The 15,329-nt window shown below is 33.6% G+C and overlaps 1 protein-coding gene across 1 annotated transcript in view; it reads right to left on the reverse strand.

Annotated features, from left to right (window-relative positions):
• Window positions 1–1,646: 1,646 nt before the first annotated feature.
• The window catches only part of LOC111602803 (dynein heavy chain 5, axonemal-like), a gene marked incomplete at its 3' end in the record, with an annotated part of 41,145 nt that continues 27,462 nt past the window's right edge, over window positions 1,647–15,329 (reverse strand). The window contains exons 6-7 of the mRNA XM_030224323.1: window positions 3,125–3,336; window positions 1,647–2,163 (exon numbers count right to left, since the gene is read on the reverse strand). Coding sequence (XP_030080183.1) covers window positions 1,647–2,163; window positions 3,125–3,336 — 729 coding nt within the window. The remainder of the gene's footprint in view (window positions 2,164–3,124; window positions 3,337–15,329) is intronic.

Genomic DNA, 15,329 nt, shown 5'->3' on the forward strand with positions numbered 1-15,329 from the left:
TAAATGCGAATAGTTATGTTTGAAACAAACTTGATATGCTATACACGAAGTCTCTAGTTCTTATAGATGCGTTTACACATGGACAGACGGACAGACGGACAGACAGACAGACGGACAGGGCTCAATCGACTCGGCTTGTCGTCCTGATCAAGAATATATATACTTTATGGGGTCTGCCACGCCTGCTTCTGCCTGTTACATACATTTGTACATAACCATTACACCCTGATTTCCCATTTCAATGGGATCAGGTTAAAACAAAAAAGAAAGCTCTAGTCGGGAGCCCGACTAGGAGATACCCTGTGTAACTTTCCTCTCCGTGGCCTAACATCTGTAATAATCTTATAATTAATAACAATCTTATACTGACGGTAGTTCCATAAATAAAATGACCGAATCAGAAAACAGTGATCCTTAATTATAAGATTTGTAAAGAAGACAAAATATGTATGTATTTGTATGGAAGACAAAATAACTGTCAAGTTTTGCGTTCTTCCAATCGCTGAATGAAGTTTTATCTTTCATTAAGCTCAAATTTATTAATATATTTTTGAGCTTCCAATTCTTTTCAGTTACACTGAGCAGAGATATTTCCAAAACATTTCGCTGCGTGAAAGTGTCTGAAGCGAGGAAATATAAAATGTAAAATAAAATGTAAGATAAAATGTAAATATAAATCTAAATGGGACTTTCCCAAAACTACAAGAAAATACCCAGATCGCACAGGAAAAGAAGCGGATAGGATTGGGAGGTTTAACTAGTTCCAACTGATAACTCGAGCAGTGTACTCTGCGGTTGTTCGCTTGGATTCATAAAAGTCTTCTACAGGTGGATTCACTGTAACTTTCCTCTCCATGGCCTAACATCTGTAATAAATTTGGCAGCGATCTTATGACTACATATCTTATACTGACGGTAGTTCCATACATAATCTAACTTAGACATTATAGTGGCACTAAGTTACCTACCTACCGATACTTTCAGCTTCGCACATTAGTCTGCCTGGCAGCTATTTAAAAACTATCTAAGAGGTACACATTTTAAGTACTCGTGCTTAAAACTGAGGGAGGGCGATGTTAGGTAAGCTAAAAAAAAGCTATTTACTTTCGATTCCACGAGAGGGCATGTAGTTTCTAGCAATGGGCGCTTAACATTGAATTTAAAGAGCGGTAGTAGACCTGTTGGATTAAGATTTGTAAGAACTTAATAATGAAATGAGTGCGGTTACACATTCTATTTTCTCATGAATGAAAATTAATACTAAGCCGGTTGACTTTCAAACTTTATACTTGTTTAAATACTACAGATATGTAAGTATATTACTTACATGTAATAAAGGCCAGCAACAGCCAATGTCGCTTTCTCACGTTTAAATAAGCACAAAATATTTGTTTAGTACTTAAAATGGTTTGAATTATCTTAAATATACTGCAAAAAATCTTCAGCAAATTGAATACACTCCTAGAGAGTTAATAACTATTTCAATAAAATTTGATAAACGTGACTTTATTATATAAATTAAATAAATACCTAAAACCCTTTTGCAAAAGTTCGAGAAACAAAAAAAAAATCAATTCAATATTCAATAAGCTGATAATGTTATAATTTTAAAATTATAAACATATGTATACGCTAATATTACTTACTCAATGTAACTGTCTCGAATTGCTTCCAACACTGCCATGGCTTGACGTACATCATCTAAGTCGTTAATTGGCTTTAGTAAAATTTTATCATGTTCTTTAATAAAATCTATCATTTCATCTAATTGTTTCTTATATTGAACACTCAACAACTGACCCAACAATACTTTCCACTTCTTGGATTCAGCCACTAATTTTTGCATTGTATTATTCATGCGTACTTCAATGGGACCAATTATGCGCTTAGCACTCATTGTTTCAATACTTTGAGTAATTCCATCATAGTACAAAAACATATCTCGTATATCAACTGTTAAAGGGTTAGTTAAGACAAATGCATTAATAACATCTTCTCGATCTTCAGCCCAAAGGTATTTATTCTTTTCAAAAATTTCGCGTTGAAACTCCTCCATATCGGCTTTATAGCTCAACAATCCATTTGCTAAGTTTTGAACAGCTCTGATTATGTCCTTATGCTCAACAACATACCGAAAATAATTTCTTTCATATTTGTTTTCATCTGCAAGAATAAAAAGTGTTTTGATTAAAAAACGAACACAGAAATGCTTATTCAAAGAAAATATAAATAAAATCGTCCGAATATCGAACTTCAAATTATATAAGTTTACACTTGGCAACGTAGAGTTCTAACGCGAAAGTAACCCAGAAAACTAAAGAACGCAGTTATAGCAGCAACATTAGTTTTTTACGTAGTGTAAGTAGGAACGGTGACATGACTAACAAAATATGTGTGAAAAAAAACGTAAGAAAGGAAAAACCTAACGAAAATCTAGCAGAAATCGCATGTGTGCACAAGAGACAGCAGTGTATTGCAAGTGCTGAGGCCGTAGATCCCAGATACAGTGAATGTGTATTACTCTTTGCAGTACCGCACATTACATTGTAGGGAAACGAGCACCACATTTGTCTATTATTTATGCATCGAGCAATGAAGATATGCCACTAATCGACACAGGCTTAACCCTAACACATTCCGATATGTTAGCATTCGTTACAAACTTTTGACGGCTCTCCCAACACTCTCGACTCATTCTTAATCAAAGCGGACATTACATGAACAAGTCCTTCTCAGGAACATTAGAAATAAAATCGTGGGCAGGGCCAGGGATATTCTCGACCAAGAGAACCCAAGAGATTGGAACCATCTAAAGAGAAGTTTAATACGTGCATTCGGGGTTAGGCGAAGTGAAGACGCTCTAATCGGCGACATAGATAATGTGTCGGGGGGCTCAACCTTATGCAAATTATATTCCGATATATTCAATATTAAAAAGCATTTGGGCTTTACTAGGAATACATGTAACTTTAGTCACTTATACAGCAATCGAGGAACGGGATCAATGTATTCGAATAGTAATTAATAGAGTAATTAATAACTTTAGTCCAATAAGAATAAGAATAATATTAATAATATTAATATTCTTTTAATGAGTAAAATTTTTTTTTGTAAAAATTCTTACCAGCTGTAACTCTTCTATCTCTTCGTTCTTGTGTTTTCGCCTGTTTGCCCCAAGTCGACACGAAATAATTAATCTCCGTACAACATAAAACAGCATTATTAAAATCATTTTGCATAATATCCAAACTCGGTTTTATATAGCAACCACTATTAAAATCCATTTCCAATTCGGTAAATAGTATGGGTTTCATTTGATTCGTGCGCCAGTTTGTCCTTTAAAAAAATATTTATTTATATTAATTAGAGGATAATTAAAAAGAAAGAAACCTGAAGTCGGGTGCCCGACTAGGAGATATCTTGGACCAAGTCTTATGAGTTTTTAATATTTACCACCATCAACTGTATCGAAACTGACATTAGGCCACCAGCATTCGAACTGATATCTATGCTATGTAGCGCGAATTATATACTTCTTTCATATGAAGATTCAATACATACATACATTCGTAGCATAAAATACAACAGAACTCTTATTCACTTCTAAGGGATCTTTTACGATACGATTCTAGGTTTCGATCATAGTAATGTATTCTTATGTTAGGCAGCGGAGGCTGCGATAATTGTTTACTATTCTTATGACTCTTATAGTTCATGGATTTTCTACATTAAGGAAGATTGTAGACCTTTAGTGTAAACTGTAGTTATTGGAAATAAAGCTAATGGTATGGTATCGGCTGACGCTGCGGGAAGTGATTCTGATGGCATAACTCGCATGAGTAGCCGATAAAGGTAAATTTAAAGAATCGTTATAACTAACACTTAACGGCGATCACTGAGATAGTGAGTAAGCAGTACTGTAGAGCTAATAAGTAAGAATGTTGCAGATGGGTTCTAAAAACCGCATATTATTCATTTACGGTATAAACGCTTCCAGCTCTAAAACATTGTCAGGCATAGTTTCCCCGATTTGCACCACCAGTTGGCGCGGACATACGGTTTGCTGTCCACAGTAAGACTAAGCACCAAAAATATGTTATTTTGTATGTTTCGCCCAAGTCTGCAGCACCAATAGAGTTAAAAAATAACAGAATTTGTACCAAAAATTATATAGAAACTATTTAGGGGGCATATACATCCCCAATGATACTATAACTTTTTGATCTTGGAATGTCAAATCAAGTATATATTCCAAAATGCAGTCTCCGGTTTGTCACGGCCATCACTATTCTAATAAGGTCTAAGGTTTTCAAATATGTCGCAACGAGTATACCCTCAGCAGCCATACATGAACTGTGTTTGTATTCGTCTACATAGGGTGAAGCAGTCGTCTAAAATAAAAATAATAGCAAATTTCTACTTAAGTAGCAGCTAAGAATTCAATAGCAATTTGGATTCTTGGAATAGAAAAGAATACACACATTTTAATGTATGTGTTTACACTTATAGGAAAAATGCGTGCGCGTGGCGCTGCTGCTGACATGTGCTTTTGCAAATTGGCCAAACGTTTTGCCTAATAACTTCTGTTTTACTTAACGGATCTTAATGAAATATGATCTACATATGCTATTGGCTTGGTTGAGATGCAAACGCCTTCACATAATGGCCCTAGTTCCAACTAAACTTAAATTTTAAACTAAATACAAAAGTTGGAGGCTTTAGCTCTTAAGACGTCCTTTTATTCGATAACAGTTAAATGTGAGTAGTTATCGATTATTTGAAACAAAGTCGATATGCGCGAGTTATATATGCATTTAAGGTAATCGATATAAGCATAGTTTTAAGAGATTTCTCATCACTAAAAGACAAAGTCCATACCTAAATGTTGCATGTTTAGGATGATGAAAAAACCAGCAACATTATGAAATTAAAATTACAAAGAAATACATATCCACTAAGCTGACGCCAGAATAGTCTAGCAACATGTTGAAACTGAAATTATAAAGAAACGGCTATGTCGCCAGAATAGACTAGGATTAAGAAGAAAAATCGAATAAAGATCAGTTCTAATCTGAGACTTAACTGAAGAGGTTGAGCCATGTTTTTTAATTTCAAAAACAAAGAACTCAAAACAAAATTGGCGCAGCCGGTAGGATCCTTTTTTAAAAAAAAAAAAAAAAAAAAAAAGGATTCTGTGATAAATTCGAACTAAAAATAAGTCGACAAATTTATAAATCGATCATTATAAAATAAAAAGTCAAACTACAAATAAGTTGACAACTAAAAAAAAAAAAAAAAAAAAAGTACATCTCAACGCTGGCAACCAGAAAACAAAAGAGAGCAGTATATTACGACAAAAGCAGGATGGCACAAGCTAACCCACAAATGTCATCGCAGCAATTATATGAGCAGTTGATCAACAAGGAGCGGCAACTAGAGGAGCTACATCAAGCTTACGTCACGCTCCAGGGAAACACCAATACGGCTCAGAAGGAACGGTTGTTTCAAAACATCAATTATTTGGCAACGTTCACGGGAACAGGTGATATATCGATTAACTCGTTCTTCAGCAGCGTGGAGTACCTTCTCCAAGGAGTGGAGGACACTGAACTAAGACGAGAGGCCACTAGGACAATCTTCAACAAGACAATTCAAGGACAGGCGAAGGATGTAGTTATCAATATACCGGAACCAGACAACTGGGACCTAATCAAGTCAACCCTAAAGCTAAGGTATCGACCGGACACGGAACCCCATCAAATTTACCGTAAAATTTATGAGTTAAAAGTAGACACAGTAAGCGAACTGGTAGCAGAACTACAAAATATTAAGTATAAAACAGACGAATTAAAAGTTTACCATCAAAACGATAATTTCATAGATTTAAGTAACGTAGAAAGTTTACTAGTAAATGCAGCTAAAGAAATGACTCAAGGCACTTTACTTGATAAAATATACGAAGAAAGAAATTTAAATGAGATTCTAAAAAAAATGATGTTACGTAGATACGAAAATAGTTGTATTAGATTTCAATATAAGAAAAGTAAACCCAATAGGTATAACGCTGAGGCTGAGTCTAGCAAGAAAAATCATAACTACAAAAACGAAAATATCCAACAACAAAATTATGACAAGAAGCAACAATATTATCAACAAAATTATAACAATAACAAGCGATCTTATTATCAACCACAAAGTGGTCACAACAAAAATCAACAAAAATACCAACAAAACAACTCAGGTCAGTACAGACAAGATTATACTCAACACAATTCAGGACAGAGTCACCCTAACCAAAATCATCAGCAAACAAATTCACAACAGTCAAAACAGTATAGGCCAAGGAATTCAGAACCCATGGAAATAGAAAACCTAGAAACAAAGCAAGATACAAACAGTTACCCAGAAACAAGAAATGACTACGACCAGGCAGAGGTTAATAATACAGTTTTTTTTATGAAGCAGCCTCGGAATGCCTACCATTATTAGAACTAAACATCGATAAACATAGATATATAGCATTAATAGATACAGGAGCAAGTTTAAGTCTAGTTAACAACCAAATTAATGGGCACACAAAGATTAAGCTGAATAAACCCATATCATATAGCACAATTAATAGTAAGGACATAATAGAGTATGAAATTCATACAACAGCACCTAGAGAATTTAATTTACCAAACAACGCTAGAGTCCGCTGGAAGTTAGCCCCACTAAAGGGAAGAAAATATAACTTTATTATAGGTATAGACCTTCTACAATTTTTAAGTGCAGTTATTAATATTGAAAGAAACAGTTTAACATTAAATCACAAAGAAAACCGTATAATAAATAAGCCATATCAATATGAAGAAATCTGTGCATTAGAAAGTACTATAGATAAATATGATAGCTTGGCATTAGATCATTTAAATACACAAGAAGTAATTGAAGTTAAGAAAATTATAAAACGATATAGTAAACTTTTTTTCAAAGAAGGAGATAAACTAACTAGTACAACCGAAATAGAACATGAAATACGGACAACTACAGATGAACAACTTAATTCAAAGCTATATAGATACCCACCACAGCATGAGGAAGAAGTCAGAAAACAGATAAAAGAAATGGAAGAACAGGGAATTATTAGAAAAAGCAATTCAAGATATTCGAGTCCACTTTTAGTAATACCAAAAAAGTTAGACAATTCAAAACAAAAAAATTCCGCATTGTAATAGATTATAGAAAACTTAATGAAATAACCATCGACGATAAATTTCCGATTCCCAATATAAATTCAATTCTTGATAAACTCGGAAGAGCCCAGTACTTCACAACAATAGATCTAGCAAAAGGCTACCATCAAATTTTAGTAAAAGAGGAAGACAGAAAAAAAAACTGCCTTCGTTACGCCGCATGGCTTATATGAATTTATTAGAATGCCATTTGGGTTGAAAAATGCCCCTGCCACTTTCCAAAGACTAATGAATGAAATCTTAAGAGAGTTTATTAACAAAAAATGTGTCGTGTATTTGGACGACATACTTATTTTTAGCACATCGTTGCAAGAGCATGTTGAAGCCATCAACGAAATATTTAAAGTATTAGAGGATAAGAATTTGAAGATTCAAATCGATAAGTGTAACTTCATGAAGAAGGAGACAGAATTTTTAGGTCATATCTTAACCAAAGAAGGCATTAAACCAAATCCAAACAAACTAGCCATAATAGAAAAGTTACCTTTACCAAAAACAGAAAAGGAGATAAAAAGTTTTTTAGGCATAACAGGTTTCTACAGAAAATTTATTAAAGATTACGCAAAAGTAGCACAACCCATAACAAAATATTTAAAGAAAAATACTAAAATAAATACAAAAGATCCAACTTTCATCGAAGCATTTGAAAAGTTAAAGCAGCTTATTTGTTCACACCCTATATTAAGATTTCCTAACTTTGAAAAAGCATTCACGCTTACAACTGACGCTTCAAATTATGCCATAGGATCGGTTCTTTCTCAAGAAGGGCATCCAATTTGTTTTGCGTCAAGGACATTGAACAATCATGAGAAAAATTATTCAGCGACAGATAAAGAATTTTTAGCAATACTATGAAGTGTAAACTATTTTAGACCATATCTCTACGGAAGAAAATTCAAATTATTAACAGATCACCAAGCGATAAAATTCTTATATTCAAAACATAAAGGGAAAGATATTTCGCCAAGGCATCAAAGATGGTTACTAAAACTAGGAGAATATCAGTTTGACATAGATTACTTAAGAGGAAGAGAAAACAGAGTAGCCGATTTCTTAAGCAGAATAAAAGGTAATGATTTTGACCCACAGCAAGATAACAATGACAATATATCAGACATAAACATTATAACAAATATTGAAGACACAGAAGATAAATATTCGATAGCAGCAACTATACATTCAGCAGAAGAAAATTTACAGGATCATTTTCTAATAAGGGAAGAAATAGTAAATAAATATAAAACACAAATAATAATAACAAATTCCAAAACAGAAGAGTGTAAATCGATTCATGGAAAAAGAATGCAAAGGCTTTAATGAATATTCTATAATAGCTTGCCAAGCCTAGGACTGATCGCACGCTGAATAAGTTTCTGGCTCAAGGAATTGCTTTAAGGCCTTCACTTTTTCGGGGTCTATTTTAACTATTTAACTATTTAACTATTTAACTATTTAACTATTTAACTATTTAACTATTTAACTATTTAACTATTTAACTATTTAACTATTTAACTATTTAACTATTTAACTATTTAACTATTTAACTATTTAACTATTTAACTATTTAACTATCTATTTAACTATTTAACTATCTATTTAACTATTTAACTATTTAACTATTTAACTATTTAACTATTTAACTATTTAACTATTTAACTATTTACTATTTAACTATTTAACTATTTAACTATTTAACTATTTAACTATTAACTATTTAACTATTTAACTATTTAACTATTTAACTATTTAACTATTTAACTATTTAACTATTTAACTATTTAACTATTTAACTATTTAACTATTTAACTATTTAAACTATTTAACTATTAACTATTTAACTATTTAACTATTTAACTATTTAACTATTAAACTATTTAACTATTAACTATTTAACTATTTAACTATTTAACTATTTAACTATTTAACTATTTAACTATTTAACTATTTAACTATTTAACTATTTAACTATTTAACTATTTAACTATTTAACTATTTAACTATTTAACTATTTAACTATTTAACTATTTAACTATTTAACTATTTAACTATTTAACTATTTAACTATTTAACTATTTAACTATTTAACTATTTAACTATTTAACTATTTAACTATTTAACTATTTACTATTTAACTATTTAACTATTTAACTATTTAACTATTTAACTATTTAACTATTTAACTATTTAACTATTTAACTATTTAACTATTTAACTATTTAACTATTTAACTATTTAACTATTTAACTATTTAACTATTTAACTATTTAAACTATTTAACTATTTAACTATTTAACTATTTAACTATTTAACTATTTAACTATTTAACTATTTAACTATTTAACTATTTAACTATTTAACTATTTAACTATTTAACTATTTAACTATTTAACTATTTAACTATTTAACTATTTAACTATTTAACTATTTAACTATTTAACTATTTAACTATTTAACTATTTAACTATTTAACTATTTAACTATTTCACTATTTAACTATTTAACTAGTTAACTATTAACTAGTTAACTATTTACTATTAACTATTTAACTATTTAACTATTTAACTTACTTTAACTATTAACTATTAACTATTAACTATTTAACTATTTAACTATTTAATTATTTAATTATTTAACTATTTAATTATTTAACTATTTAACAATTTAACTATTTAACAATTTAACTTTTTAATTATTTAACTGTTGGTGTTGGAGTCTTGGTGACGTAATATCAGTTTTTTTTTCGTTTATTTTTTTAATACTGTCGATACAAACTATTGAAAATATAAAACACAAATGACTGGGACCATCTCTTAGTCCGGCACCCCGTCATCTTTAATATATATAACTTTCTTTAGTATCCATATTTTGTACAACGTTTTTACCACAAATTAAATATCATCTCGCTTAATGATCTTATTAATTTAACTGATTATGTTCGTTATTGATGAGTCGGTTGCTAGAAGCCTGAGAGATATTTAAACTCTTTTTAAATGAGTTAGTTCTAGTGTGTCTCTGTACTCCACCTCCAAAAATGCTCTGGTTTACTCACTTTATACCCTGATCAAATTGAAAATGGGAAATCAGATCCAGGACAACACTATAGCAGAAGGCGACAATGACATTTTAGCGATTACCAGCTTCACCACTTCGACAGATACCTCCTTCTGCGAGATAGCACCTTACGACACTTGTGCATGAGCTCTACATGCGGGTAACAAAGCGCGTTGCCACTCGCAACCCAGTCATCTAATTCCGATCTCCCGCGAAGATGACGGCGCCGAGCCGGTGCTCAGTATGCCGTTTCTACACAGAATTAACAACAATCTACATTTCATCCGAGAGCTAGAAGAGAGGGTCTGTTTCGGTGGGAGTCGGGCTCAGCCTCCTTGCCTGCGATTCTATTTCACTCTTGCAAGGTTTGAGAAGAAGACGAACTTTGAGGGAGTGGAAAAAGGTCTTCGAAGCCCATAGGACGCCCATAATTCTAGCGGGCAGGAGTTAACTAGTACCCTTCGCAGTTAGATGCTTAAGACTACAGTTAAGGTCCGAGTGAAGGAGCTTCGTTGATGGGTGGAGATAATGTCCCTCGGCGAGATAGGTTATTGTTCTAGTATTTTTAAGGTCTGCTCGTTGGTTGTCCCTATTAAACGGATTACGTCGTGTGTCCCTTTGTTCATGTTGGCCATTTCACTGCCTGCCTGTTTGTCTATGTCCGTGACAGTAACAGTTTCTTTCGGAGTAATTACGATTTTGATTATAATTAGTATTACGATTGTCCAAAGAACACAACTAATAAGAAACCAAAATTAGCTCTTCTGAGTCTATTCGGATGATTGCAAAAAAAGAACCGCCATTTTTTTACAAAGGCAAAGCAAAACATAAATATAAAATAACTGTATTTTCTTTGTATGCACATATTGTCTCTAGCATTTGTGTCTTGTTTCGCTCAATGAAATATAATAACAGTTATAGCGATAGCTTAACACAAAGAGGAGAAACCAAAAAATAAAAATTTTATTCAAATGCATGTATTCTTTTCTATTCGAAGAATCGAAATTGCGATTGAATACTTGAATTATTAGCTGCTACTCAACTTCAAATTTGCAACTCTTCTTGCAAGCGGTGCAGTGGCTGCGTTGGTTGAGGCGGCGCTCGTAAGCAGTTAATCACTGGGTTCGAAACTCGCGGAGAAGAGACTTTTTATTGTTTTATTTATTTTTTTAATTATGAAATGGAGTTGGTAGAGTTGGTGCTCGTTGCGCAAACAATCCGGGTTCGAACCCTGGTCTGTAATGTTGCTTTTTATTTGTTTTTTTGTTTTGTTTTTGAATACCCGATACAAACTAAGGAAACTATTAATAGATGCAGACAGGACTACGATCAGGGTAGCTTCTCGGGCACCTCGACTAGAGCTTTCTTACTTGTTTTTATGAAGAGACCATGCCTTAATACCAGTGTCACATACATCATGCGGAATAAATCACAAGCAGCAGTCGACTAACCACATATATATAAAACGACTATATAAAACATATCAGGAACTAGTGAAGAAACATTTTTCAAAGCCCATTCTCGTTATGCTAAATGGAAGATACAAAGAATGGCTCGAACAAAAGTGCGGAGAAATGGCTCTCATATCTACCCATTGCCCAAAGGAAGCTTATATGAAAAAACTGCAGTCCAATTAAGCCAAAGACCAAAGACCCTGGCAAGATGCCCTCGGCGAGGTGCAGCTAGCTTTAAACTGCAAAATTATTCAGGCAACTGATGCAAGTCCCTTAGAAATGTTAACAGGGAAAGGTCGGCCTCTTGGATTAGTTCCTCTATTGGAGACAGAGTTGGAAGTAGACTAAGACTCCACACGTGCTCGTGCAAGTAGCAGTATGATGTTTTTAGCTTCTTATAATAAAAACCGATTTAACAAGTCCAAGGCGTCCGTTGTAAGACACAGTGTTGGTGACTATGTACGTCTTAAGAACGAAGAGAGACACCACACAAAACTAGACCCAACATTTAAGGGACCATTTTTGGTAGTCTTAGATGGTGACAGATAAATGTTGAAATTGTTATTAAGTAAACCACTATATAAATATTGCCATGAGGACATAAGGAAACTTCCAGAGGAAAATGTGCCCTACGAGCTTGACATTGATAATAAGGATCCACTGGTCAAATGAATGTTGGAAGCTGAGAGTGAGCCGTCCAATTGAGACAATGGTTAGCCGTGCAAGTGAAACGATGGTGAGCCGCACAAGTGAGACAATGATTGCTCATCTGAGGGAAATGATGAATTGGGTTTTAAATTTAGGTTATACAAAATGTCAAATCGGCATATTTGCAACAAAAAATTTTTTAATGAAAACGATTATATTTTATTTTTGTAACCATCAGAAGTAAATTAATTGGATTAAACTGTACTAAAGAAAATATGTTTTCATATGTTATTTGTATTGTATGAAACAAAACTTGAATTGGATGTATCATCAAAAGTTGAGTACATGAGGACGAGTAAATGTCAAAATATGGACATGAACCTGTTAAAAAGCTTAAGAAGTTTGTGTATAAAAACACGCTGTGCTATAAATGTCTTATTTAGCATTGAAGGCTGCAAAAAGAATTGGACTTGCGATCAATGCACCAAAGCACAAAACTATTGGCTTTACGAAGATGCAAATATAACAGATCGCCAGCAGCAACTGTCTAACTGAAAATAATTGTCAAGATGCGTTGCTGGCGACTGCGCTCATCCGGAATAAAAATTAGTCTGGAAAGTGCAAGCTGTTTAGGGCTCTTATAGATGAAGGCTAAAAAAAACCTTAATATCCAGCCGAACCAAATGGAAATTGGAAGTTCGAGGAATAACAAAATGTTCTCTACTTCGCAGTAATTAAGAAAAAAACAAAAAAATAATACTCGACCATCGCAAATTATGAGCCAAATTTTGGCAGTCACCAACTGTGATGCCACCACTTACGCACCAATCTGTATATTGTATTATCATGACACTTACGCACTTGGCATACACTCTGGAGGTACGGCCCACTGTCGTTCTCAGCCGAGCCACTTTGACCCAGTCAAGAGTCAAAACACAGACATGAGCTGAACCTGTTAAAAAGCTTAAGGAGTTTGTGTATAAAAACACGCTGTGCTATAAATGTCTTGTCTAGCATTGAAGATTGCAAAAAGAATTGGACTTGCGATCAATGCACCAAAGCACAACTATTTGCTTCACGACGATGCAAATATAACAATACGTCAGCAGCAGCTGTCTGGCGACTGCGCTCATCCGGATTAAAAATTATTCTGGAAAATGCAAGCTGTTTAGGGCTCTTATAGATGGAGGCTCAAAAAACCTTAATATCCAGCCGAACCAAATGGAAAGTGGAAGTTCGAGGAATAACAAAATGTCGGAAATTCTTAAAAATAGTGTTTGCTTAATAAAGCCCAGGTTTAAAAGCAAATACGTCACTACAACGCAGGCACTTGTTATGCCAAAACTTTAGAGAGATCTTCCGACATGCGCTTTTGCAAATTGGCCAAACGTTTTGTGTAATAACTTCTATTTTAAATAAAGAATTTTAATGACATTTTCAGCATATGATCTACATATCCTATTGGCTTGGCTGAGATGCAAACGCCTTCACAAAATGGCCATAGTTCCAACTAAACTTAAATTTTAAAAATTTGGGGGAATTTGGTGCCGGTATCCAAAATCCAACAAAAATCAAAATTGCATAAAATATACATAAAACTAAATACAAATTTGGAGGCTCTTGCTTTGAAGAGGCTCTAGCTCTGCATTTCAATCATGTTTTTATTCGATAACAATTAAATGCGAATAGTTATGTTTGAAACAAACTTGATATGCTATACACGAAGTCTCTAGTTCTTATAGATGCGTTTACGGACAGACCGAAGGGCGGACAGACGGAAGGGCAGATAGACGCGCAGGGTCAATCAACTTGGCTTGTCGTCCTTAGCAAGAATATCTATATATGTCGGATTACTATTATTTTCCATTTCGTTAGCGCAGCGAGTTTCGGTCGCACTCGTGTTTTAACAACGACTGTGCGTGTCTTCCACCGAACCACACTCGGCGACAGCGACAGAACGCTGTCGTCCCTCTAAAGCGGTACTTCTAAGACTACAAAATGCAAACAACAAATCACAGCTCAAGTAGAAGCTGATGCAATATTTCCATAATGATGAAATTATTATTTTTACTGGTTTGAACATATGTCAAAATATGTCAGAAAATTTGTTGATAACTGCATCACCTGTAAAATGTCCAAATCAACCTCAGGAAAAATACATGCTGAATTGCATCCAATTCCTAAAGTCAATAGTCCTTGGCACACTATCCACATCGATATAACTGGAAAACTTAGTGGCAAAAGTGACCAGAAAGAGTATGTAATCGTTCAAGTAGACGCGTTTACTAAGTATGTCTAGCTTAGTCATAGTCTTAAATTAGATAGTGAAAGCTGCATAAGGGCTGTTCAATCCTCTGTATCTTTGTTTGGAATACCAAACCGCATAATAGCAGATCAGCGTAGGTGTTTTGCCAGCTCTAAATTTAATGAGTTTTGTTCTCAACAAAAAATAAATTTGCATTTAATTGCGACAGGTACAAGTAGGGCCAACGGACAGGTAGAACGCATAATGAGCACTTTAAAAAACTTACTAACGGCAGTAGAGACTAGCAACAGATCTTGGCAGGACGCATTAGGCGAAGTGTAGTTAGCCTTAAATTGTACAGTAAGTCGAGTTTCATAGCTTAAATGCATTATCGACTCGTGAACTTGGTTTATGACAGACCATCTGAAAGCACGTGGCACTACTGCTAGACAACGTGTTCTACCGTTTCTCTGTATTTTTCGGTAAAGAAATTCTGCCCTTAGATAATAGGTTATTGCAATATCTTCAGCAAGAGAAAAATCTTTTAATTTTCTGATAATTTCGGCTATTTCAGAATCTTGACGCTGTTCTGCAATAAACCAGTTGCTTGAGATCTCTGCCAAGTTAACTCTCTTTTCTTCAATTACCTTTGCAACAGAAGTAGATTATTCTAAAATGGGGGTTTCTTGATAAAAA

This window comes from Drosophila hydei, unplaced genomic scaffold (genome assembly GCF_003285905.1).
Source record: "Drosophila hydei strain 15085-1641.00,03,60 unplaced genomic scaffold, DhydRS2 tig00000553-arrow-arrow-pilon, whole genome shotgun sequence".
NCBI classification, from domain to species: domain Eukaryota; kingdom Metazoa; phylum Arthropoda; class Insecta; order Diptera; family Drosophilidae; genus Drosophila; species Drosophila hydei.